Source organism: Cygnus olor, chromosome 8 (genome assembly GCF_009769625.2).
Source record: "Cygnus olor isolate bCygOlo1 chromosome 8, bCygOlo1.pri.v2, whole genome shotgun sequence".
NCBI classification, from domain to species: domain Eukaryota; kingdom Metazoa; phylum Chordata; class Aves; order Anseriformes; family Anatidae; genus Cygnus; species Cygnus olor.
Window position 1 is genome coordinate 30,901,839 of NC_049176.1, and position 27,340 is coordinate 30,929,178.

General features: G+C 46.9%; 1 protein-coding gene across 4 annotated transcripts in view; it reads left to right on the top strand.

The window, feature by feature from the left end:
- The window catches only part of DNAJC6 (DnaJ heat shock protein family (Hsp40) member C6), a 46,296-nt gene that overhangs the window by 8,264 nt on the left and 10,692 nt on the right, over positions 1–27,340 (top strand). Inside the window, exons 1-12 of one of the 4 annotated variants that reach the window (XM_040565418.1) lie at positions 1,547–1,733; positions 14,844–14,994; positions 15,872–15,921; positions 16,028–16,176; positions 20,135–20,257; positions 21,651–21,784; positions 22,939–23,133; positions 23,537–23,654; positions 25,215–25,294; positions 25,472–25,665; positions 25,777–25,857; positions 26,693–27,139. In XM_040565418.1, coding sequence (XP_040421352.1) covers positions 1,562–1,733; positions 14,844–14,994; positions 15,872–15,921; positions 16,028–16,176; positions 20,135–20,257; positions 21,651–21,784; positions 22,939–23,133; positions 23,537–23,654; positions 25,215–25,294; positions 25,472–25,665; positions 25,777–25,857; positions 26,693–27,139 — 1,894 coding nt within the window. In that variant the 5' untranslated portion in view covers positions 1,547–1,561. Of the gene's footprint in view, positions 1–1,546; positions 1,734–10,294; positions 10,310–14,046; positions 14,129–14,843; positions 14,995–15,871; positions 15,922–16,027; positions 16,177–20,134; positions 20,258–21,650; positions 21,785–22,938; positions 23,134–23,536; positions 23,655–25,214; positions 25,295–25,471; positions 25,666–25,776; positions 25,858–26,692; positions 27,140–27,340 lie in introns of those variants that run through there. The other 3 variants (XM_040565422.1, XM_040565420.1, XM_040565421.1) reach the window with 3 other exon arrangements.

Here is a 27,340-nt window from a genome sequence, read left to right on the forward strand (position 1 = left end):
GTGCTGGATGAAGGCCACAGAACAGGCTAGCGAGCACGGGTGATAGTTCAGCATGGGGGTTAGGCTGTGTAGGGTATGTGCTGTGCCAGGCTCCCCAGCTCGTTCCCTCCAGTGTGAGCGTGTCCGAGTGCTTGTGGTGACATTACATGGCCTCGATGTGTGCTCTTCACCCAAGAGCCTGGCTTTGCCTCTTCACTGGTGGGCTGTTATCTCAGTGAGCAAGATAAAGGAGAAACCATCTTGAATCCCTCTTCTCCCCTGAATTTCCCATTTTAATACTAGAATGTAGAAGGAATTGCCATATCCCTGGTTAACTAGGAAAGACTCACAGATATCCCTCAAAAAGTGCCTGCACTTTTATTTTGTCTTCGCTAGGTTGCTGCAAATGGGCAATGTGAGGGAGAGGGGCACGTACCTACTGGTGAGCATCGCAGTCTATGTATCGCTCTGTACAGAGCAATGTATTAACAGCCCACTAACGAATGGGTAGCAAATACCCATTTCTAACCTTGAGTTCAAGCTGCTACCGTGAACCACTTAGGTTAATTCATTTTAGTTTGTTGCTTGTAAATCTGCTTGGATTTTTCTGAGGAAAATTCTGGGTCACAGATGTACCCGGTCTGCAGCGTAATATGAAATTGTGGGAGTTACGTAAACAGGCACGCCTGACGAGGTACGGCTGTACCAGCTGCCCCCTGCCCTGCAGTGCCAAAGAGGGAAGTTTAAGCTAAATGTTGGAAATATTTCAGGTTACGGCCATTGCTACAGAAGTGCTTGGTGGTGGTACTGCTTCAGAAGCAACCCCACTCTGTTTTTCGAAGCAGGGTACTTTGTGTCCTTCCTGTAAGAGACCAAAGGCGTGTCTCTCATGTCTGGATGCTACAGATTTTTTTTTTTTGGTCTTAATTTTTCCTTAAATTAAAGAGAAATGAATGTATTAGAATGAGTCTAGAGGAGGCTGCGAGGATGATCAAGGGGCTGGGTCACCTCTCCTGTGAAGACAGGCTGAGGGAGCCTGGAAAAGAGAAGGCTCAGGGGAGACCTGATAGGGACCTTCAGCGCCTAAAGGGGGCTGCAGGAGCGATGGGGAGGGACTGGGTAGGGATAGGACCGGGGGTAACGGCTTTAAGCTGAAGGAGGGCAGACTGAGATGAGACACAAGGCAGAAATCCTTCACCGTGAGGGCGGTGGCTGAGTGGGATCTGAGCAGCCTGAGCTGGTGGCGGGGGGCTGGAACCGGGAGGTTCGTGAGCCCCCCTTCCCCTCGGAGCCCACTGAGACCCGCTCAGCAGTGCCGGCAGCGGCCGCTTCCCTTGGGGCCTCCCTCACCCCCCGCTCCACACAGAACGGGGCCGGAGGGGTTCCCGGAGGAGCCCCGGCCCCGTCACAGCCCCGGGGGGCGGAGGTGGGCGCCGCTCAACTCCTTCCGGGCCCGCGGGGGCGGGCAGGGGGCAGCGGCCGCCCCGTCCCCGGCCCGCCCCGTCCCTCCCTCCCCGCCTCCCTCCTCCCCGGGCCGCTTCTCTTCCGCCCAGCCGGCGGCGGCTCCCGGCCCGGCTCGCCCATGAGCCTGCTCGGGGGGTACCGCAGGAAGCCGGGCGGGGAGGGCTATGAGGCCCTGCAGCTGGTGGAGGGCGGCGGCGGCGGGGCCGGCGAGCCGGGGGCGGGCGGCCGGAGCCCCTCGCGGCAGCCGCAGCAGCAGCAGCGCGGAGCCGATGGCACCATGGACAGCTCCGGTAGGGCCGGGGGACAACAATAGCCCGGCGGGGACAATGGCCCCGTGAGGGGGAACAATGGCAGCGCGGACAATGGCAGCGCTTTGTCCCGGCCAGCCGCAGCCCCCCTCCCTGCGGCCGTGGGGTGGGTGAGGGTGCCCTAAAAGCACCCGTGGGTGCGTGGCTCTGCCCTGCTGAGGGCTGGTTTGTGGTTGGGGGGGGGGGGGTGACTGGGGGGCGTGTGGCTGCCTTGTCCCCCGGGGGGAGCGGGAGGCTTGCTGTGATCGCCGCTGCTCGGGTCCCTCCTCTAAAAAGGCAGCCGTAAAGGTCGGGGGGGTGGTTCTGGTGGAGGACACGTTGCATGCACCGCTTGTTTTTTTTTTTTTTTTTTTTTTTTTTTTAAAGCAGGGAGCGTTGGTCCAGATGGTCTGTATGGCTGGAGATGGGACGGAGCCCGTCGCCGCTAAACCGCGGCGTCGCGTTTGCCTGGGTCGCCGGTAATGGAGAACCCGCGTCTGAGGGCTCCTGGGGCTCCGCTGAGATGAGCGGGCTGGGGCTCTGGCTGGGCAGAGTGCCCGTCTCACCCAACGCCCATAACCATCACAAACTTCCAGAGATCAAACTCAGGCGGGGAAATGCCCCCATTTACTTGCGGGGGACCAAATTTTGTGTCCGTCCGTTGCAGTGGCACCATATTGCAGAGATATCCGCACCGTTCCGTGAAAGGAAGGCGTGGGCCCGAGGCACTCGGCAAGAACTTAATTCCTTAATTCATCGCCGTTGTTTTAATGTGGTGTCCTCTTCTGGGGGAGCAGGGGGCTAATGACCCACGTCTGGACCTGGGCGGGGAGTGTCTTACCTTGCATCTTTTCCACGTTTTCTCTGCTGTAATGGGAGTAATGTTTCCCTCTTTCCCCTTGCCATTTAAATGTGCTTTCTGGAGTTCTTCTTGGGGCTAGCTTTGTGTTTTTTTTTTTTAACTTTTTTACTCCTGGACTTCAGAAATGCAATTTAATTTGCTGCTATGATATCTTTGCTACAGTTGCTTGTAATAATAGTGTGCGTCAGTAGTTTCTTACTCACAGTAGGCTGCTGTGTTACAGTTATTTGGATTCTTACATTAGCATCCACTGAGTTGGTTAGATATAATGGTCAGTTTAATGTCTGTCATTAAAGCAATTGTTTGAATGAGTTTCCTAGAACTTGAAGAACCAAAGGCGTTAGTGCTGGGGAAGGTGGCGTTCACATCTAGCCAGGTGTGGGAGCATGCTGGAGCTCGTGTCAAGCCATGGCTTTTGTCTCGTGTCAGCTTGCTGTATTATTTGAGCGTTGCTGTTGCAGTCGTTCTGTTCTGTTTCTTCAAGCTGTTCTGCTCCCTGCCGAGCCAAAAAGAGGTATTCACGGATAGCTAGACAATGCCTGTGTTTACAGGTTCTGTGCAACATCCAGCCAGGCCAACAATTCAGCTGCAAACTGCAAAGACATCCCAGAGTGGTAGTTCTACGAACACCCTCTGTCTGTTTCTAGGATGCTCCCCTCTTAAATGCGTGGACTTGAGTAAGGACTGTCTCTGGGGCTCAGAAGGTGACGGTGCAGGGGTCTGCATTAGCCCAAGCTCCCCTCCTCCTGGGCACTTGGTACTCACTGGAAGCTCCTTACAGTCCTCTGCCTAAAGCTTACAGGCACTAGAACCAGCCACACGCTTGGCAGCAACAAACCTCAGGCCTTATTGTGGCCCTTGAATTGGGATTATAGAGTTTTTTTTAATACTTTGTCTGTTTCATAAGCATTTTGGGGGGGAAAGGGGAGATGGGGGCTCTAAATCTTCACATGAAGTTCAAAAGGGCTGTATCTAGTGTGATGCTCTGCTTTAAACGTGGGGTCATACTTGTATCTGCCTTGTTCATTTATTGTCTGCTGATAAATGACCAATTTTTATCAGTTCATAGCAAAGACATTTTTCTTTGCCAAGTATGAAATTATAAAAGCTTAAAGAGCTGTATCCACCCCTCAGGTGTGCTTTTGACTTCTGGTGATTCAGTAATTGAAGCTGCTCGTGAATTGTGGAGCAATTTATCTTTAATGCTGTGTGGAGATGGATAGTTCTGGTGGGGGAAATTAGGTAGCAGTATAAGAGAGGGACAGGAAAGGAAGGTGGCTGGGGTTTTGGCTTACTAGTAGCAAGGAAAAAATACCAACATTTTTATTTATTTTTAATAAGTAGATAATATTCATATTAAATACTTGAGCCTCCTTCAGCGGTGGTGACAAAGTCTAAATTCTCACGATGGGGAGCAGCAGAGCGTGTGCTGGCTGGGAGAAGAGACCTGAGTCCTGGGGATGGAGGGGGACAAGGTGGCTCGGTGACTTGTGACAGTGCAAGGGAGCTGCTGCTGCCTCGTGGTGGGGTGCGGGAGCCTCTGCCCTGCACAGGGATGTGGCTGATCCCAAAGGTGGAATCCTTGAGAGGTCCTGGCCAAAGCAGAGCTCGTTATGTACATCCCCCGTACCTGAACTCCCTTGTTTCTTTTCTTTTTTTCTTCTGGTTCTAAATGATGGTTTCATGTGTGGCAGAACAGCTGCTGCCTGCGTTATCAAAATGGCTGTTTGCAGCTGAGGAGTGAAATGGTCCTGAGGTCCCAGCCTGCATACCCAGCACCGCAGGATGTTTAATGCAGGAGGCTGTGAGGGCAGGGGCTGGGCTCTGTCTGGCCGAGTCACTGCTGTGCTGGGGGCTGGCCTCTCCGGGGGCTGTTACAGAGCACCCCGGTGAAGCTGCAGAGCTGGAGAATCAAAGCTTCCTCCCTTCCTCCTGTTCTTATTGCTCATCTGCACTAGGGCAGCGCACTCCAGACACAGAAAAATGGCCTTTACTGTCTGGAAGATGTGTGTATAGATTAATATTAGGTGGTTATGGAAGTTAGACTGGTGAGGATTTGTGCTGAAGGCAAAGTTCTGACAATTCCGGGGCAAAGTGCTGGTGGATGTAACTAGCTACACCTGCTACTGCTGCAATTACGTGAGCTGAGAGTGGGGCCCTGTTGGTTTTCATGATTAAATTTTTTTTTTTTTTTACTAGTTCATAGAAATCAATCTTAAAGTATCATCTCTTACCAGGGGCTTGCTATCTCATAAACAGCTTCTTGCAATGCAAGTCATCAGCCGTGCTGTTGACTTCCAACCACTTAGGATTATTGGCTTAGTGTTTGGGGGGCTGGTGTCCGGCAGAGGTGTGGGGCTGCACGGAGCTGCTTGCCCCCTGCTGCTTGCGACCGTGGGCTGTGAGCACTGCAGGGCTCTGGCTGCTGTTTCCAGCGTCTGAGCTTGGGAAAATCAGACTGTGAAAGTCTCTGGGGCTGGTAAACACTTGGTCCAGATCGTTAAAAATTCATCTGCTCCCATAGCCTGTGCCATGCAAGGAAGCACTAACACGAGCTGTTTAATTGGAGAGGTGACCGTTTGGGCTGCTGGAAGCCTGCCCTAGGGTACCCTCGTGCTCACAGGCAGTGCAAGTGGAAACTCCTTACGCTGGAGTCCCTCACTATCAGGGTTAGGTTTAGCTCAAAGGAATTAAGAGCAGAAACTTTATTTGAGGTAGGGCAGATGTCTCAGGGCTGGTAGCTGAAGCTCCATGTGTTATCACCTTGTCTTTGCTTGCTTTAAGCTTTGCTAGGCTCAAACCATTCAGAATGAAATGCTGGCCTGTGTGTGGTCTGAGATTTAAATTGCAGTGTAGCTCCCTCATATAGGGTTATGTTTAAGTTCTGCGACACCTGGGGTGGGCACTGAAGCTCTGTGCAACTGCAGTGTGTGCCCTGAGTGCTCAACTCTTGATGTAACACTTTTAACAACCCCTACAGAATATGCTAGATGCCATATAGAACCACAATCGTAGTGCCTAAGTCCATCTTGGTCTCCAACGGGACCTATGTGTTTCTCCTCGCTGCTCATTCATCCAGAAAGCTGCTGGGTTTGAGGCTGGAGGGGAAGGGAGATGGAGGGAGACTCGAGCTGGATCTGGCAGGACACAAAACATCGCAAGTCCCAAAACAGAATTCCAAGAAGAGCGTTAATGTAGTTCTCCTTTTGTCTTCTTAACCTGTTAAGTTTCTGGACGTGCTCAGAAGATGAGAAGCAGGCGGTGAAGAAGCAATTTATTTTGGCTTTTGCTGTGGCATTCAATAATGCTTTCTTAGCAGCTTGCTGTGTACTGAAAGAGGAGGAGGAGGTTCTAGGAAATGCAGAGAGATAAAAGTAACAGCAAGGATACGTGTTACAAAAGGAGCAAACTCTTTTTCTGTGCTCTTCTGGGATGTTTATAAACTGCCTAATCTACAAAATGGCTTTTAAACACTCGGAGGCTAGCCTGGCTTGTGCTACATACTTCCTCAGGCAGCATAACTGCAAAATAAAACGTTTTAAATAAATTGCAAGTGTTCGAGTTGAGATTTCTTTAGCTGTTTTACGCTTGCAAACCTAATCTCTTGTATGCTGGTGATTACTTTTCACTGAGTCAGGAGAGAGACGTCTCCATGTCACTGGCATGGAGACAAAGGCTGGCGCTGACAATGTTGTCTTGTCTTCTTTTCTAGCTGCATTTTCAAACAGGGAGGCTCAGTTTAATAACTCCTTTGTTTGTGTGGTGTGTTTTGGACACTTGGATGGTTTGGTGTTGGCAATAGCTTTTTTTCCCCCTTTTTTTTTTTAATTGGTAGGGAGGTGAGGCAGAGAGAATGTCAATCACCTTTAAAGACCAATTTCACGGTTTGTGCCAAAATTTCAGCGTTCCAGCCTCAAATGCTTTTTGTTCACTGTAATATCACTTTGATAACTAAGGGAAAATACGTAACAAGTTAAACAAACTTGGCACAGTACTGAGGGGGGATATTTTTCCTATCTCAACACTTCTAAACAATGAAAAAAAAATCTCTCATTGTTGAAATCTTACATATTGCTTAGTTAATGGTGCGAGTGGCATCCTTAATTTCTCAAGCAAGAGCAGAGATGTCTTAATTCTTAAAATTTCCATGAAGTTTACATTTATGCAGTCTCAAATGAACCTTCAAATAATAAGCCTTGGGCTCCTGCAATGTTAGCTTTAGAACTTTATCTCAGGAGGACGCAAAAGGAAGCTCCTGAGCCTCCCTGGCCTGTGCTGCCCGGGGCTCTGAGCGCTTCCTGGCCAGTGGCCCCGTCCCAGCCCACCCACAGAAAACCGAGCACAGAAAGGGACGTGAGTTCTCGTGGGAGGAGGAATGCAGCTTTTCATCCCAGCCCCAGGAAGGAGGCACCACTGGGCATGTCACCCAATGTCTGCAGAAATGCACAGATACGTATTTATGCACATATCTGTGCATTTCACATGCTTAGGGTGTGAGCCCAGACCTGGTCCTGTTGGAAACGTCTCCTTTAGGAGCTTCACAGTTCGTAGACTCACAGGCTGGTTTGGGTTGGAAGGGACCTTAAAGCCCACCCAGCCCCAACCTCTGCCATGGGCAGGGACCCCTCCCAGCAGCCCAGGCTGCCCAAACCCCATCTAGCCTGGCCTTGGGCACTGCCACGGATGGGGCAGCCACAGCTCCTTTGGGCAGCCTCAGTGTCTCATCACCTTCATAGCAAATAATCTTTTTCTCATATCTAAACTAAATCTATCCTCTTCTAATTTAAAGCAATTAACTGTCTTTCCTCCCAAGGTCTGTGCTATGTGAGCCCCTTGTAAACTTACAGTAAAGGAGGACTGCTCCTAGCTTTCTGGGGTGAGAAAGGCAGAACAACACAAGGTGGCCTTTCTGACAGAAAATGACTTCTTGACAAAGCTGCCAAGAAGTTCTTGAGCAGACAGTAACACAACTCCGAGCTGTGAGGTGGTTTCTTGATGATATGCCAGCTATGTCAGGTTTAAGGTCTGGGTGTGTGTGGTGCCAGATAACTGCAGGAAAGCTGTGGTAAATAAAGAAGCAAAACAAAAAAAACACAAAACGACAACAAAACCCAACTATGCCCTCGCTTGAATAAATTATTTAAGATGTCTTAGTGCTTGGGATGTCTGCGCCACAAGATGGGTCTGTGCTGAACCAGCTGTGCGCTGAAGTGGTCGGTCCCTGCGGTGGAAGGGGTGGTACTGACTGAGGAGCAGTGGCTTTGGTGGCCACACGCCCTTCCCGGCCCCACTGAAGGCTCCAAATTCTCGCTCTGTGCTTATGTCCTGTAGCCCAGCTTCACCCAGTACTGCTTGTCTTGCAGTTTGCATTGCTGCCTCTGCTCCTTATGCAAACCACCTGGTTCATACGTGAAGGCCTGGCCTTGAGCAACGTGGCCTAGTGGGAGGAGTCCCTGCCCATGGCAGGGGGTTGGAACTGGATGATCTTTAAGGTCCCTTCCAACCCAAGCCATTCTGTGACTCCGTATTTGTTTGTCTGCCATGTTTCTGAGCTGGTTGTGTTCTCAGGGAGCTCACGTGGGCCTAGTTCCTCCCAGCGCAGCCAGCCCCTACTTGGTTCCCCCAACATGCCTCGGATGAATCCAGCTTTTTCTTCCTACTCCAGAACTGCTGGTTTTGTCTTGAACAGTCTTGTTGTTAATACGTTTGCTGAAAAATATCCCAAGGGTGCGGTTGTTAGGGTGAGGGATGACTGCTTTATCATCTCCTGATTTTGGCTCTGATGAGGCCTCGTCCTGTGCCGGGCTCATGGCACATCTCCCTCTGTGGTGTTGGTCCGGTCAGGGTCTGGTCGTCACTATAACCCTCCTCTAAACCTCCTGTTGGCCATGCAGAAGGCAATCCCGTGTGCCATAGCCTCTTTCCTTGGGGGGTTACGCTTGCTAAAACAATCTGCTGCTGTATGCCTCCAGTCTGTATTTTAAACCCTAGGGAAGAGCGACGGCTGTGTGTGGGTTTTGGCTGGACGAGCGATGACGTGACCAAACGGCACGGCTGTTTGGTGCTGCCATACTGCAGCTCTGCTCCACACGGGTGTTGCTGTGTGCTTTTGCAGAATAACCTTTTAGTTTCAGCTATCTGTGCTCGGTCTGGTGGGGAAGCTAGCGCAAGCAGGAATCTGGGGCAGCGCAGGAGGAGGGGACAGATGAGACTGGTAGCAAAAAAATTAGCAAAAGCATCAGTCTTCAGGGCCTCTGTGAGTCTGAGGAACTTGCCCATTAATTTCGGAAGTAGCAGTGCTCTCCTTTCCATCGCTGCTTTGGGTGCCTCTGTTGCTGCTGATTTCTCCCCAGCCTTTTCTAGTCCCTTTGCAACCCACGCAGTTCCTTTGGAAAAGTTGATGTAATCTTGACACGTGGGCTCTCTCTGGCCTGGGAGAGGGTGTGAGTGAATGGAATAGCAGGGATGTTTCGGAGTCTTTGCTTAAATTTTACAAAGCTTAGCCCCCCAAGGAGGGCTGTGTGCTAGGAGGAATGGTGAAGGAGGCTTGGGCTCAGGACTCGCAGACTGTGCTCTTTAAAAACGTATCTGACAAGCAAAGCACTCAGTTTTAAACACTATTGATTATCACTGGATGCAAAGGAGCTGCCTGCCCAGATAACTTCATTTAGAAATATTTGCCACCCTCCCCCTTGAAATGGGAGCTTTAGCTCTTCCAGTAATGCTTGCATTGATTTGCAGTCTCTGAAAGGTGACGTGCTGAGTGTGGAGGATGCCTCAGCGTGGGGATGGGAGGACCTGGGGTTGCTGTGGGTACCCAGGGATGTGCATGGGTTGGTTTCTCTGCCCCTGTTCTTCTGCAGACACACACCCCACCATTTTATGAGGTACCTGTAGGGGATGCTTTAATTACCTGATGGCAGGGTGCCTGCATCGGGGCTGCTCCCCCTCCCCTGCGTGGGTTCCTGTGTGATCCTGAAGGGAAGCTCATAAATACGATGGGGCTGCAGTAACCTGGGTTTGTGTCTCTTAATTCTGGTTTGAAATCGTGGCCTGCCTTACGCAGCCTTTGCTGGGAGAGGAACGTGAGCTGAGGCTGCTCCTCAGCACGGCTGCCTGGGGGCATGGGGGGGCAGAAGCACAAATAGCATCATTTTTTGATGGGTGCTCCTTAAAAAAAAAAGAAACGAACAAAACAATTCGGGCGTTGTTGCTGAAGCCACAACAACAGCAGCTTGACTTCTTTCAGATGGGAACCTTTAAAAGGGCCCTTTCTGTAAGGCAAGGGGTGGGTGCCCGCCACCACGTCTCTTGCTCCCCATTCACATTGTGCCCTGGTCATCACGTGGGGCAGCGACAGGCAACCCCAAACCCTAGAAGTGCTTGGTGCAGAGGGAGAATGCTGAAAACTTCCAAAAATCTGGAACTGGGACATGAATGCAGCAGTTATGAGCGTTTTCTCAGCATGGTGTCAGGCTCTGGTACCATAGAAGCAGAATACAGAGGAGCACGTAATGCTCCTAGACTACCCCCATGCATGGCTTTGGCTTGAGGGAGAGCTGAAATCCTCCATAGCTGGGTTCTCTTTAACCGATCCATCTCTCCCATGCTTGACTTCAAGTCAGGTTTTACTTTGCTGTGGAAAAGCGACACCTGCAGTGACATCGATTTACGGGAGCCGCAGCCACTTCAGTGTGTGTAATGCACTTGTACAGAGGTATGCATGCAGGGAGGGGGGGAAATGAGTTGTGTCCCCCTGCCAGGGACCGAGCTGCACATAGTGGAGGGAAATTGCAGCAGGTTGTGGTGAGGAAGGTATCCACTGGTTTTTGAGGGGGTGGCAGATGAAAGCTTGACTGCTTTTCTAGGAAAGATCCATGGTGAGGAGCAGGGAAGATTTAGTTCTTGTCTCCTCCCGAAGCACAGGCAGTAGCTCTCTGAGCAGAAAAAAGAGTTTGACATTGAAGATACTATTACGTATAGTTTTGGCAGACCAAGATGAACCTGCTTCCTTTCCTATGGTTTCATGTCTGCTTTTGCCCTTTCAGGCAAAAAAGGTTTTCTGCCTCTCAGTAAGTAACATGTGAAACGTAGCACTTAGCTGCCTGCTCTTCCATTTCTAGATGTCTTGTTTTCACCTCCCCGCTCTCAAGTGAAGTATTGCTTCATCAGCATAAATGTTCAAACTGACAGAGTCTTAAATGCCACTTACATGTCGGCTCGCTTCCCCCTTGATTCCCGGTGGAGCTGGAAGCCTTGACCTGTGGTTTGTGGGTCTGTGGGTTCTGGTGCTCGGGGACCCCCAGACAGACAAGGACCCCAACATGCAAATCTTGAAGGAAAAGCTTCCAAAACAGGCGTTGCTCACTTGCCCCAAGCAAGGAGAAAGCTTAAGTGCTTTAACTAAAATACCAATGCTCTCCAGCTCCCATCCTGTACCACGCAGCACAAGGCTGGTGCTGTGCAGAGGCTCCTTTGGTTGCAATCTGCCCAGATGTGCAGAAATCCCACCCTTTGGCTGCTGATGGGAATGTGTTGCGGCAGGAACACCACCGTACGACAGGCTTGAGTTTTGTAAGAAGGCACAGAAGGCTGTTGCTCCATTTGGTGGCTGCTGGAGGCTTGTCCTGACCACCGGATCATCCCTTCTTGGGGGAGGCATTAGCTCAGAGCAAGGAGCTTCAGCCATAACAAAACCAAACTTAGCTTGTCATCAGGATGGGTGAAGCTTCTCGCTTCCACACTGCTCCGTTGGCTTGGAGCACTTGAGTGCGGTCATCACTGCCGTCCCCTAACAGAGGTAGTCCAGGAGAGCTGTCCCACGCGATGTCTCGGGCGTGCTTTGCAGCACTAAAGTCCCAACCTTAAAAGTTCCTTGGCCAGGAAATGGAAAGGCTGTAGATAGCAAGCGATCCCTCTGAAACCTGTGCTACAAATACAGGTCAGAAGTGTGTCTCTGAAGTGCACCGAGTCTCAGGGAATATCCAGTAACTGGGTTAATACAGGGTTCTTGCTGTATAAGGAGCAAGATGCGTCTCGTACGTGGAAATTAATTCTCCCTAACAAGACTTCTGGACAGCAGCTCTAACGCATGGCCTGAGTTAGCTGAACTGCTGCGTGATGACACGCTGAAAGCTGGGATGTGCCATTCTGCCACTACCTACTGCCCTGCCCAAAGCAGCGGTGATCACCCCAAAACCTGAACCCCTTCCCTCCAGGCTCCGAGGGAGCCCCGGCGAGCTCGTCCCTTCAGACCCAGCGAGTGTCCTTGGTAGCCCGGGCTTGGGTCTGGAGGCAAGCAAGGGCAACCGTGTCCCATCTCATTTGCAGCACTGAAGCCCTCTCTGTTAGAGGGGCCATCTCTGGGCATGCTGCAGGGACGTGCAGTGGCAGCGGTAGGTGACACCCAGACAGGGGGCTGACTTCCACAGCAGCTGTCACACGTGGGAGCTGTGGGTGTCCTTCGGAAAGGTCTGCAGCAGCTCTAAAGGTCTGCATTTACAAGAGGGACTTAGCAGAGAAGTGTTTTATTCAGCAAAAACTGCAGGAGCAGGCTGGTGTTTCTTTTTTCCTTTTTAATCAGATTTTTCAGCTGTTCTCATGGGTTTCTGTGTACGTTGTCAGCTCTGTGTGCTAATGCATTAACACTTTCTGCTCTGCTGTTGGGATTCATCATCCCTTTATACACCTTTATGCTTTGTAGGAGATGCTGCCTATTAGAGGAGCCTTCAAATGCATTTGTTTTGCTCCTCTGTGAGCAGCTAGCAGAGGCTGTATCGTGCTGTAACAGAAGGATGGCCTTTGTCACAGGGCATGCTGCTCTGATCCAGTGGCTAAAACATGCCTGAACAAATTAGTGCACCTGGGATAGAACTGAGTAATGTTATGTTGTAAGCTTCCTCAACAGCTTCCCAATAGCTAAGCAATACTTTCCTCATGGTCATGTAGCACCAGCTTGCATTTCTTGTTCAGCAGTCCTTTTGGTCTCTCTGTTCTAGTGCATATAGTAAACTTGGAATTAATTGCTAGTTTTTTTTTTCTTTTTTTTTAGGAATGGAGTGAAATTCTCTCTGTCTCCTTTCCCAAAGATTCTAGGTTTTCCATGTTCTTGAAGCCTTTCTGTTACTCACAGAGCACTTCCAAGAATAAAATGTGTTCAATACCCACTGGCTCTCTGATCCCTTTGCTCCCCCTTTCCTCCTTCCAAGTTACCATCTTTCTCCCTTCCTTTTTTTTAAAAGCTGACCTGCAGCTCCGCACATGCCTTTTGAACTTCACTTCTCTATCCCTGAGCCTCCTAACACAGTAATGTGGAAGCAAAGTATTTGAAGAAAGATCAAACGCTGATTCCCTATTTGGAAGCCAATGAGCTACTTCCTTTTTTAATTTTTTATTTTTAATTCATATTTGAAGTAGACACTTCAAAGTGGTTTGGAAAGGAAATGTTCCTGTGCCTTGAGAAGGCATCTTCTGTTCTGAATCAGCAGAGTATTGCCCATCTTTTTAGAAGCACAATGCAGAGGAGAAGCTGTTGCCTCTAATGTTACCAGTTTTGCACGTAGGTCACGTGCATGTGGACTGTGGCCGCATCACAGTGCATTAAGCACTCTTCGGGCATAGGGGAATAAATAGCATCACTTTACCAATGGAGTCTCCAGTTTAACAATATATATTACATTTATTGATAGCTGACGCTGGGTTTGAAAGAGTGAATAACATTTAAGTGGGTTTGGATCTAGGTCTTCTGACTAATCTGACATAATAATGAGGTAGCAAATGTTTAATTAGAGTAATGTAGTTGAAGTTTGTTAAGTCAAAATAGTTGAGTCCTAGCGAACAAAAAGCAATTTAGGTAGTCAAGAGCCTACCTTATAGCTAATAAAATGTAATTTTACTGGTTTGTGTCTAACAAAATTCTGCAATAAAACAAAACCATGTTTACTCAAGTCTACACGCAATTTATTATATTTTTCTAAGAATGACTTATGCTATTAACACAGCAGTGGTATAATAAGAAAAACTGCAATGAATTGGTTTTTGGTTAAGGGAGTGGAATAGTTATTCTGGTATAATTGCAAAATGCAAACACTTGAGGTGGAACACCACATCACAGTCCATCAAAATAACATTTAAATGGCTCTTGCTCTACGTTAGTCTCCTCTCGACTGTGGGAAAGGAATTCGCAGGGAGCTTTGTGCTGTTTCACACGTCCCTGAGTTAGAGATAATGAGGAAAACAGCGGCAGAACCAAAAACTTGAGCAAGGTCGAGATAAAGTAAATTGGCTACAGTGTTAAAGATGAGCTTTGGGCAGTGGCCAGTTGCTGGCTGGCTCAAGGCGCGTGTCTGAGGGTCTCTAACCAATTGTAAGACAGATTCGGGCGCGTGGGGCTATGGGGAAAGTATATGTAGTAGTGAAAAAGGGCAATAAATGTTCTCCTGTTCAAGAGCCATCAGGAGTCCGTGTCGTGCATCCCTTCACTCGACTTTGCAGCTTCATGATGTTTCAAGCTGTGAGGAAAAAGTATACCAAGGAGGTGAGCCCTGCTCTGCTTTCTCCTTGTCTATTTGCTGATTCCTATCCTAATGCTGCAAATGTAAAAAGTATCCCAAAAGGTTCTATTTCTCAGGTAGAAAGCTTAATTTCTGGACTTTTCTCTCTTTTCTTTCCAAAGACCAAACTTCTGCCATCTTTCACTCAAGGAAATCTGACTGGACTCTTAAATGACTTGAAGTCACTCTGATTTCTCCTGTATGCATAGTCATAAGTCTCCTATATGCATGTAGTCATAAGGCAACCTTCAGTCATCTGGCTGCAGTCAAATTGGTAGCTGTGAAAGTCGTGCCAAAGAGCTGTTACATATACTAGTCTCTCTTTCTTGCCCCTGTAGAGGTAGTTGTTGGTTTGGACTTGGTTATGATCAGCAGATCAGGTACGTACTGAAGAGCTGGCCTTGCTTTGGGTTGGGTTGAGAGGCAAGGGAGCTTGGATGGCAGTTGTCTGTACTGTACCGATACCATGCAGTCAACCTACATACAATGCCGAGGGTCGCTGACACTTTCTGTGCCTAGAACATGCAATTTCTCATCTCTGGAAAACCATTACTTTAATAAGCAAAACTACTTTGGGCCTACACTTGACTTGCGGCAGTGCACATGAATATGTTTGGTCTGAGCAGAGCAATGGGTTTGTTGGCTCTGTGGATTTGTTCCAAATAAGTGACGTGGGGTTTGCTTTTGTTGTATTTGAAGGTGCCTCATCACCAGACATGGAGTCCAGCTATGGGGGAGGCTTGCTGGATATGGTGAAAGGAGGAGCGGGGAGGCTCTTCAGCAATTTGAAGGATAACCTGAAGGATACCCTGAAAGATACATCTTCAAAGGTCATGCAATCTGTTGCCAGGTATGGTACAGCTGGAGCTGGCTAATGCAGGTAGTATCGCTAGCTTCTGGTCTGACTTGCCATCTTAACTAGTGCAACACAAGGAAACAATACTTCCAGCTACGTAATGAAAGGAGGTGAAAATCACAAATGACTCCTACAATCGTCTCACAATTGGGTATTTGGCCTCAAAGAAGCAGCAAAACCAAAGTAAATATCTAAGCTTTAAAATAAATGAACACCAACGTTCAGAAATCTGGAAGAGGCCTCCCCGGTGAAAGCGGGGCACTTAGTTTCCGATTCCTTTAACCTCTGTGGGGTCCTGCTACTCGGCCACTGCATGACTGTTTTGTCACTGGAAATTGGCTCGTGTTGCTGTTCAGTGAGACTCTTTTTGCTGATATAACTGTTCCCTTTGCTAAAACCACTTCCCGAGTTGAAGAAAGAACTGAAGTGACTTTGCTTTGGTCACCTCTGCTCATGGTGGCCCTTGTGCTTGGCACTCCGCCTGCCTCTGAGGGATATGGGGCTAGAGTAAATTAAAGAAATTTAATGGAGGCAACTCCTCAGAGGCTTTGATCTGTGAAGTGTCTAACAGCTAGAGATTCTCCTGAAAACTGGCACTGAACATTAATGGCAAAAGGGAAGAGGGACTTTTTTTTTTTGAAGCTTCTGCATCCATTTAATAGTGTATGTGAAAGGAAGGCTGGGTCACTGTCTACAGTAAACTGTTTGTAGCCTCTGCTTAAGACAGAAAGAAAAGAATCGGTTTTAAGATCATTCTCTTCCTTGTGTCAAAAGCAGATCTATGTGGGAAAACAATGTCCTTCTGGCTCCTGTAATGGGCTGTCTTCTGTAAATGTCCATAATATCTGTCTCCTACTTTGTCTTCTTTTAGTTACACCAAGGGAGAGCTAGATATTTCATACATTACCTCGAGAATCATAGGTAAGTACTGCTGATGGGATAAACAGAACTTGTAGTACCTCGGGGTTTAGAAGTTTATAACCATGTTATGGTGCATGCTCAGGCTGGCTTCTTCTTACCCTTCTAGTGATGTCTTTTCCGGCTGAAGGCGTTGAACTGGGGTTCAGGAACCACATTGAAGACGTACGGACGTTTTTGGATTCCAGACATCCTGACCACTACACGGTCTTCAACTTGTCACCTAAGTATTATCGCAGTGCCAAGTTTCACAACAGGGTGAGTGTCTTCCAAGAGGTTAACAAGACTGGGGGGAAGCTTTTTTGTGAAACAGGGCAGAAGATCCTGCTTCTGTCTCTCCTGTGTGTGGCGGAGTATACTGCGATGGAAAAGGAATTACAGAATCATTGAATGGTTTGGGTTGGAAGGGACCTTTATTATGGATGTTTCTAAGTGGTCATGGTCTCTTCTGGGTTTTAGCTGATGCCTGGGACATTAAAGAGTATTAAAGAGATGGAAAGTTCAGGGCATAATGCTTCTATCAGCAGTCTGTGAGAGTGGCGCTGCCCTGAGTTGAGCCTGTGCTGCTCTTGACTCCTACATGGTTGCTGGAAGCTGCTGCAAAGAAATAAGGAGTAAACCCTTCAGCTTCCCATGCACTTACAGAGGTGAGCTTCAGAAGGAATTAATGCACAGACTCAAACATATGATGTGGGTGTGTAGGACTTCAGTGTGGTCTGAGCCCCAGTAGATCACTACCAAGAATCTTAATAAATAGCAAATTGCTGGCAGTGCCTTGAGTGTGGAGTACAGATAGCTGTGGGTTACCATATGGGATTATCTGAGGGGTGATGGGGAATTAATAGGAATTATAAAGAAGGTCTAACAAGAATCCTAACAAAAGTGCTTTAAAAGAAATTATCAGTAAAAGGACGTAGATAATTTTCACGCTGAAGAATCCTTCAGCGGTATTTTAATCAAGCAGAAGCACTTACGGGGCAAAGCACAGGACTGGAAACTGTATTTGAGGTGCATTTTGGCTCTTCCGCTAGTGCATGATTTTAAAAAAAAAAACACCTCCAGTCTGTCCCAGTTTCCTTCTCTAAAACCAAAATGGCATACAGGAATAGTTCAAGGTTCTGGTTCAGTAATGGCTTTTGGAGGATATCTCTACAAAACACTGTTGTTGAAATGCAAGGTTAGATCTAATCTAAAAAAAAATCCTGTTCTTTCCCTCTCCCACAAGGGAGTGATGATTTTCTTATTTTTTGTTAACTTTAACTGAAAGGGCAACAGTAGTCGCCAGACTTAACCCTCTGTCAGGGTAAGAGAATCTCATGCTGTGTATAAGCCTCATGCCACTTTACCTTGAGCTGTAGCTGAATCTATCCTCAGCAATTGCTTTGATCACCAGTAACCACTCACTTATACTTGAAGCAAATTTCTCTGTAGCAATCGGTAAGCAGCCATGACTTCAACTGTGAGTAAATGAACAGGAAAGACTAATTAAAAGATATCAAAGGCTCTGAATCTTCAGTCTTGCTTTGGTTTGGTTCATTACTGTTGCTGTTGGTGGGAGGAGAAAGACAGATCTACTTTTGATAGCCCAGCATTAAACACCTGTTGGTATATTGCTTGACCTGACCGTAACCCCTCCATCCCCTGGACTTTCTCCTACCGTACCTTGACAGATGACTTTGTAGGTCACTCTCAAAGCATGACCAGGTGCTTTGTAGGCTGTTGCCTTGACACACACACGAAGAAAATGATGCATCTTTTAATAAAAGATTGTACTTTCAGGTTATGGGCTAGGAAATATTGGGTCCAAGTATTCTTCAGGAAAATTAAATGTGCAGAACAGAATACGTGAAATGAGATGAAATGTGAAACAATTGTAAATATGAGGTTGAACTTAATCTATAGTGGGGAAAAAATACTAATGGACTATCAAGGAAATAAAATCACATGAAAAGAATTCTCTGCTTTGGGTAAGGATACCAGACGAGCTGAAGTTTTGAGAGGCATTTGTTCTTTGAAGTGAATGGCTTCGTAATTCCTGTCTTCTTTAGAGCCATTTTTTTCAATATCAAACTAGGTCACTTTGCATAGTGACAGAGGAGGGAGATGACAGTTAATGTCCTGCCAGCCCATTTTCTTGTCCCTGTGTGGCTGTGTGTGGCTCAAAGCCCTGAGTGCCCAGTCTAGTGAAGAGAGGAGACAATGTGAGCAGTAAAAGCTGCTGCTCAAGTCCAGTTGTGCTCTGCTTTTCTCCCTGCCTCGCCACCCCAGCAGGAGGGGAGAACTCACATCTGCTCGAGAAAATGTGAACAGTTTGAAAACATATAACTCAAATATAGCATTAAACAAAACCAAACTTCAAAGTCCCTGTAGGGTCACGTTCTTGGCCGTTACTACCCTACTGCTAGAGAAAAACAAGCACTAGCTGCATATTTCCAAAGCTCTAGAAGAATTCCTGTTACTTTTCTGTAAGGCTGCCTTTTGTGAGTGGTGTCGAGGTTATATTTGAATTAAATGAAATGCTACTTACCATGTATTTAATTTCCTAATTGCGAACCAGCAGAAAGACGTGTAATTATAGACAAAGTAAATATATAATTATGGACTGTGGGAAATGTGTATTATTTACTTGATAAGTGATAATGGCTTTTCCAGATGCTTGACAGCGTGTTGTCCTAAGACCTTTTCATAGAATCATCAGTGGAAAGGTCGCTGGTCATATTGATTCTAGCAGCCGCTTGTAATCTGAATTGTGGTTTGGTGCTCTAATTGCAAGTAGATCTTGTACCTCTAGAAGCCTGGTGCAAAAGTACTTGGGGTTGGAAGGAGGAGACTTGCCTGATAATACAAAAATAATTGGCAGGCACCTCTATCTCACTTAGGGCATCAGCATTCGGGGTCTATTAAAGAATTGAATTAATGTTTGTAATCACTCTCTAGTTCAGAATTTGCAATGGTCCTGTACTTTCAGCAAAGCAAACGCTGTCAGCTCTGTAGAACAGAAAGCTGATGGTGGCCATTCCTGCATGGGAGCTACCACATAGTGAGCCTTTGGTTGTTTTGTCCCCCTTCCTGAAAAGCCACAGAAGAGGTATAGGCAAGAGATAATCAATGATGTGCTGGGCTAGGCAGTGCTGCATGCGTGCTCTGACCCTGTGTCCTCTGGGTGCCACTTGAGTCATCATTTGAGACAACACTGCTCAATGGTTCTCCAGTTTGAGTCTGTGTGGAAGGCAGGATTCCTGCTTCTGCTGTCAGCTGTTGTGCAGGTGTACGTATGTAAGGGAGAATCTTAAATGCAACTTTTATGAATCCTGGAGCGTTGCCTTTCTCTGAGAGATGGCACGGTCGGGTATGAAGATGGTGTGGCCATTTAAAAACACCTGGTCAAACAATCTTCTGCCTGCCCCTTGTTTTCATTAACCAGAAACCAAATCTCAGCTGAGAGAGAAAAGCAATCATTGGTCTAATGACAAATATTTCTCCTTTAAATTTCTTCTAGCCAGAAATGACGTTTTAAAAAGACATTTCAATTAAAAACAGATGAAACTGAGATGTCTGTAGAAGGCTATTTGATGTGCTGTTTGAGACTGCGAAGGCTCTTTTTGAGATGTCGTGACTCAGAACTAGTACGTTGATGAATAGTAACCAGGCGTACTTTAGGATTTGTGGGTTTTCAACTCTTAGAAATCATTCATTTTTTCTGGCTCATATCTTAACTATGCTTACTCAGATGGGATTTTTTTTTTTAAACAGAAGTTTCCCTTTCATCAATCTAATATCTGTCAAATGGGGCTTGAAAATCCTATTACACAAAATGACTGAGAATAACAGATGTTCAGTATCCTTTGAAAATCAGAGCCATATTTTTTGGGGACAACTTGTACAAAGATTTTTGACAGAAATCAATGTGCAGCTGCGAGACTGGAGTGCTATGGAAGGCCACTCAAGATAATCTGACTTGGAATGCAATTAAAAAATAAAAACATATCATCAATGAAAATACATCAAAATCTTGTCATTCAGTTGAGGGTTCCTTTTTGTTTGTACATTCATAATTCATGAAAGTCGGGGATCAGAATTACACATAAGAGAGGGAGCAGGTTTCAAGTATGGTTGCAAAGGAGAAGTATGTTTCTTGGCAGAAAGCATTTGTAAAAGCGCGCACTGCCTAATGCTCTTATGAAGCTAGCTTTTGTTCACTGTGCAATTCCTGTAGGTATCCGAATGTAGCTGGCCTGTACGACAAGCGCCCAGCCTGCACAATCTCTATGCTGTCTGTAAGAACATGCACAACTGGCTACAGCAGAACCCCAAGAACGTGTGTGTCATCCACTGTATGGTAAGTACAGCTGAATGTAACCAGATTTTCAGACCTGTGAGTCTTATGTCATACTGCGTGTTGCACATCTAGAGTCTGTGTACGAGGATGGTGACAATTTCTAAAAGAAAAAGAAATGTGATAAAACCAGCCCCCATAGAAAGGGGCTTTATTTGCAGCTCCATAGCTAACCTGGGAGACCTAGCACTGAACACGGAGCAGTGCAAGGTAAGAGAAGTTGCAATTGTTCCAGCAGTGAACTATGAGCCTGTGATGGCTTGAACTTCTCTCAAGAACTGACTGTAAGGATTGTCAGCCTTCTATTGCTTTGTGTTTAATTGTATGTAGCCACAGGACTGAACTCAGCTCTAGACGGAGGGTTGCTGGTGGAAGTGCAGGAGCAAACACATCTTTGGGAATTCTGTTTAACTGCAAAACTGAGGTGGTTGTCTCTTGTGATGGCTGCTTGTCAGACCTGGCTGAAGACATGCAGTTGCCTTCTGGCCCTGGTGGTGCACCACAGCCAGCTGGGCTGCTGACTCCCTCTTAAGGGTTGTTCAGGACTGGGTAACACGTAGATCTGATGCATGAGGGTGCTGTCATTCTGTATGACTAGTTTGTAATTTACCCCACACAACCTTTTATGTTGACAGTAATGCCCAAGACGAGAGTTCTGTTTTGCTCCTGGAGCCTAAATTAAATCCAGGAGGCTGTCAGTTTTCATCAGTGTAAACCTGGGAGGAACTGAGGAAATGACTGATCCCAAACTGCGTAAACCTTACGTAAGAGTCTGGCAGTTCCTGCCTCATGTAGTGCAGCCAGCGGCTCCAGGATACAGGTTCATCTCAAACAGAGGCTAAGATGCACTTGTTGCCTCCAGTCCTGGAAATTTAGCTCAAGAATCAAATTCCTTTACTGTCCTTTGGGCAACGAATGTCAGGGTAATGCTGTAAAAGATGGTGAGTCCTTCTGAATACTTTCTGATGAGTCTGGAGAAGCCTACTTAGCCCAAGTGAAACTGAGAGATCTTTCCAGAGGCAGGGGCTGGACTTAAAAAGGCAAATAGTCTGTTAACCTTGAGTAGATCCTAGGCCTGGGCCAGGAATGGTATGGCAAATCCTACAGCTGGAGACAAAACATGCTTCTGGGCATTGAAGCCAACTCTGAGCCATCCTCGGCTTTGACTGCTTTTTGGATGTCAGCTTTGACCCAGGCCACTGCAGCTCACTGAAGTCCTAGGCAGTAAACAAATGACACAGGACTGGAAATTCCTTGTCATCATGCAATTCATTACTAGGCTTTCTGGAGAAATTATTTTATGTGACTTAGGGAACAGTGGAGAGTGTTCTGCTGAAAATAAAGGACATCTCTGATACTTACTCATTTCTTCCTCCCACCCCGCTCTAATTAACAGGATGGCCGTGCAGCCTCAGCAGTTCTGGTCAGCGCGATGTTCTGTTTCTGTCACCTCTTCTCTAATCCAGGCCCTGCTGTGCAGCTGCTGAACACAAAGAGACCTGGAATCGTACTGTGGCCATCTCACAGGAGGTAGAGTATACTGGCTAAATGCCATGCAGGAGAGCTATGTTCCTCGCACTAAACACTGCACGAGTATCTGTGTGTGTTTTGTCAATGTGTCCCCAGATCCTAGGCTGAGATATGCATTCAGTTATCACTTTGTTCCCCAGAAAAAAAAAAAAAGTGGTAAAGTAGTGATGAGGCACTGGAGCAGGTTTTCCAGGGCATCTGTGGGATCTCTGTCCTCAGAGATCCTTGGCTGGGTATCACCTTGAGCAGTGTAATCCAGCTCTGGGGTTAGATGCTACATTAAAGTTAGTCCTGCTTTGAGCAAATTCCTTCAGAGGTCTCTTCCAACCTGAGTTATTGTCTGATTTTATGAAATAATGCATGTGAGCTGAAGGGTGTGCATACGGTATGCCCCATTTTCTCCACCCAAACCAGCCTGAAGGTGCTGGCAGGAGGCAACAGACTGAAAATCCAGGATTCCTGTTGCAGCTTGAGCAGTACTCATGCATTAGTTGTGTAACTTAGCTTTGACAGGTCTTAAATGATATTTATGGCCACTTCCATTTCACTCACATTGATGTAATAGTAATGGAGGAATAAATGTTCCAAACCCTTTGTGCTCTAGCTCGGGAAAGCTGACAAGTCTGTAGTTAACAGGACCTTGGTGAATTCCCCTCCCTGTGTCAGCCTCATCCTTACAGGAGTTTAAACTGTAAAAATATCTTGTTTATGATTTCTATTAAGCAGAGGCAAAAGTGCCTGTCAGAGCAAACGGAAGATGTAGTGTTATGTAGGTAGTAATAACAATCCTTTGGTACATGACTAACAAAGTACTTCATCTGGTATGTGCATGCAGAATAGAAGGTGAACTTCTACTGGTAAAGCAGGAAAAAACCATTGCTCTGCACCTTCACTCCTAAAAGGTGCAGAGAAGTGACCTTCAGCTTGGAGCTAGAGGGTAATTTCCTTCCCCTTGGGCTGTAGTTCTTGTAATCAAACACAAATGGGAGTGTAAATTTTGTGCCAGCTGCAAACCTGCTGGAGTATACGGAAACTCCCACGCTTCAACTGTGGAAAAGTTGCACGTTTAGTGGATGTCAGGGTAGACTTCAAGTACAAAACGAAAATTGGTTGCCTGGGATGGAGATTTCAGTAATGGCTTTCTCTGCCTGCAGATACATCGGATACATTTGCGATCTAATAGCAGACAAACCCATCATTCCTCACTGCAAACCGCTTACTATCAAGTCAGTCACCCTCAGTCCAGTCCCCTGTTTCAACAAGCAAAGAAATGGGTGCCGGCCCTTCTGCGACATCCTCAGTGGAGAAACCAGAATCCTTACCACGTCCCAGGAGTATGAAAGAATGAAGTGAGTTGCTGTGATCTCCTGCTGTCTTTAGGAGCTTAGCGCAAGGAGGCTTTGGTTTTGCTGTAAGGTACCTGAGGTCTGTGCTGCAGTTGTTGTCAGACTGCCTGATAATCATGGAGTGCAGATAAATAATTGAAGGCTGGTGCCTAGTGTTGAAATAAACTGCCAGTCAGCTGGAAGTTAACATGCAGTGGGATATCTTCACTGAGATGGTTCAGGGCTATGCTGGCTTCCCCTGTGAAGTGTTTGCTTCACCTAAACCTAATGTTAAGTGGAGCGCTGAGCGTGGCTTCTATTTGCTCGGCCTGAACGAGATGATAGCTTTATGTTGACGTTGTTTTTGGGTGGTAATGATGTTATGGAAGGGAGCTTAACTGTGGATTTCCTTCTCATCCCCTCAAAGAGAATACCGTGTGCAAGAAGGGAAAGTCCTAATTCCACTGGGAGCCACTGTCCATGGAGATGTTGTTGTTTCTGTCTACCACATGAGGTCAACCATTGGGGGACGCCTTCAAGCAAAAGTAGGAGTTTAACTTCTCTTGCATGGTAGAGGCAAAGTAGTTAAGTAAGAGGGGGCTAAGGATGGGGCCTAAGAATGCGTGTGGCACTCATGATGTAGAAAGTTTTCTGAGCATAGACAGAAAACACAAATTTGATTGTTTCCAAGTGAAAATGAAGAACAGCATTTGGAGAAGTCCATGATGCCTCTGGGGTCTCTTTATGGCGTCAGCGTGTACTGATGGTGTGTAGGATCCTTCCAGCTGATGCAGAAGACAGAAACAGCTCTATCAGTAACCAGCTAAGGGCAAAACACCACCAAAACTTCTAACTACTCAGCTTAAATGGGTATAGCTTAGTGAGCTGTCGCTCCTGTATGGTGTCCGTGTTGTTTGTTCTAGAACAGCCTTCACCTTATTGATCATTAGGGGCAAAAAGGCAATTTGTGCTGGTTGGGCAGCCGTGGGGATGGGAAAGACTGTATAAGCCAGAGGCTGGCCAGGCAGCCACCCTCCCCATAGACAACAGACCTCTCTACGCTGGCAGATCAAAGAAATGAGAGGCAATGGAAACTAGGGGGAGAGAATAGAGGGGCGCGAGTTCACCCACAGGGGAGTGAGTTCACCCACAGCATAGCAGCAGTGCTGAAAGTGAAAATATTTGTTGGCCTATGCAGTTCTAGGATTTCAGATTGACTTTAAAATGCTGTTCTCTGAGTCTTATAATTGCAGAAGAGGAATTTGGAAATGCAGGCTGTTCGGACTAGCAAACTTTTCTTGGGTTTGCGAAAACCGAATCGGTGGTTGTGATGGACAACTCGCTCCATTAACCTGTGTAGCAATGAGGGTTAATTGGTTTAATCAGTGAAATAATTTGAATTGTTGTGACTTAAAGCGTGAAAAGTGATGGGGGGAAGTGGGGGTAAACAAATGTTTTCCCACCTGCTTGGAGTACCACCTCATTTGCTCCCTGCAGGCAGATCAGGCAGAACAGCTTCAGCCTGCAGCTACCAGCTGGGTGTGGTGGCTGTGTTCTCCAGTGGTCACTGTATCCACTGATACTTTAATCTGAGATCTTAATAATTTTCCTGAAGATATGTTTGAAACCTTAATATTCAAGTTGCAGAGTGACTCATGAATGTTTCTCTTCTTAATTCATTACTGGTGCTGGTTGCGGTATAGAGGACGCTTTACTGAAGCTGCTACTGCAAGTGAAATGGTCTTGTATGTTCCTGGGGTACAAACCTGTTTCTCCAATGTGTTTAATGGAAATATATCAGCTTCATTTAAGTGCTAAAATGTCAAGTAGATCCAAGAAATGAAGACCTAGTCCTGAATGCTGTGAAGGCGCTCCACTGTCTGCAGGCAGCAGCAAAATTTGAGGCCGGTGGAAATATTGGGGTTTGAGAAGAGAAAGCTCTGCTTTCTGTAAAACAAGCAGAATGAGTTAGCTTTTGTAGCAGTTATAATTAGTCCATGTAGTAACAGGTAGTAAGGTAGACTTAAGAGTCTGTATGTGCAGGGAACAAATATTTTAATTTCATCAGTTTAAGCTCTTGTTCAGTCTGGTGCTCTGTTTTCCAGATGACCAACACACAAATATTCCAAATTCAATTTCACACTGGATTCATAGCGCTGGGAACAACCACATTAAAATTCACCAAGTGAGTATTTTAAGCTGAGCATTAGTCAAACCTGAAGCATAAAAGCCTTATGAAGGCTGAAGGAGAATGTTCACAGCTGAAACATGAAAGTTTGTCTGTGTGCATCTATTGAAAGACTATATAGATTTGCAGAAACATCTTTTTCTTTTTAATTGACCAGTTCTTGTCCCCATTTAGACCTGAACTGGATGCCTGTGACTCTCCAGACAAATATCCCCAGCTCTTTCATGTCATACTGGAGATAGAAATACAATCTACTGATAGACAAACAGAATTAACTCCTCCTTGGGAGAACTTCACAACAAAAGACATCAATCCAACCATTCTTTTCTCCTCTCATCAGGAGCATCAGGACACTCTTGCTTTGGCAGGTAAGAGCTGCACAGGTTTACTCAGCTTGATTTACATGCTTACCTAGATGCTGAAATTTGTTTTGATGTATTTTAATTTTTATTTCTTTATGTTGGTGTTCTGTGCTACAGGTAAAGGTCCTACAGATTCACCCCCAGACAACATCAGAAACGTTGGACAGAGTGCATTCTTCTCATCTCTCAGCTGGCAAGGTATGCAGACTTAGTCTTTAAAGTAAAATCTGCTTAGAATGATATAAACAACTTTTTTTCCCCCCTCCCTGAAGCACAGAGGGAGGCTGAAGGATCTGACTGTAACATGCCTTTCACATTAGATCAGTGTATTGCTGGTCACACCCGTATGTTGCAATTGAGTGGAAATTAATTTCCTACAATGTCCCCTTCAAACATCGTCTGCTCGTGCTGTGTGTGACAGGCTATTGACATAGTTCTAACGTAAACCTTTGCCCTAGGCATCCTTGATGCTAAAACAAAATTCAGCTGCTTTTTGCTAATGTCGTACTTAATATATGAGGTGCTATGAGAACGCAGCACTGAGAGGGTGCCTGTCAGAGAGGCCATTCAATAGCGCTGAATGCCTCAAAACCCTCACGGCGGTGCCAAGCGCAGCGTTCCTCCTGTGGCCCCAGGGATATGTTCGGTAGGAACCTGGCCTAGGAGACAAAGCTAGGAAGGTGGTTTATGTCACTGCTCCTTTTTAATGAGCCTTGTTTTGCCTGGTTTGTGAGGCATGGCTGGAGATCACCATGGATGCTTGGTCCTGACCCAGAAACTTGCTCAGTTCTCCTCTGTGCCTGCTCTTCAGACTTCAGGAGAGCCAATTAACCTCCCTCTGTGTTTCCTGATCAATAACACTGACTGCTTACAATGCAGGCCAGCAAATACTTTAATTTAATCTTTACCATGGCAGCGTTTTGTTAGGTTTCATTCTCAGGAGCTTTTTGTTCTACGTGTAAGCTGATTTTTATGGGAGCTTTGTGATGAAAAAACTAACAGCTACCTAATTTTATTTTTAATCGTCATTTAGATCAGAAATCTGACAAAAGTAGCTCTCACCCCACCTCAGAGGATCGAGCAGCGTTGGTGCATGAGGAAAGCGAACAGTCAGATGACGAACTCTTGTCCCTTTCCAGTCAGCACAGTAATGCCAGTGGTGACAAACCTCACGGGACACCAAAACACAGCAAAAAGCAGCAAGAGCCTCCGGCACCACCCCCGCCTGAAGACGTTGACTTGCTGGGGCTGGACGGTAGCCCCATGAGCAAGAGTTTTCCCTCGCAGCCCGCCGCTGCCCCCTCTAACTCAGACTTGCTGAATGATTTGTTTGGGGTTGGCGGCTCAGGTTCCCAGAGTCAAAGTGGACAGCCCGCTGCTGAGGAGGTCTTTCACGTGGGGGGACCTGGATCGGTGCAGTCAACTCCTCGGCGTTCTGCAGCTTCGGCGTCTCCATCCCCGTCCCCAAGGGCAGGAGAAGGTAATGCTGGCTGTGCCTTGCGTGTGACATGGGGCACGTGCTTGAGAATGCCACCTGGGTGATCTGCTCCAGGCTGTTCGTTCCTCCTTGGGTACACTCATTTCGTGAAACTAAGAGCCAGGAGGGATCCCAAGAGGCCTCCCAGCTCCTCTACTCTGAGACAGGAGTCAGTGCATTGTCACAGCCATGAACACAAAGCAG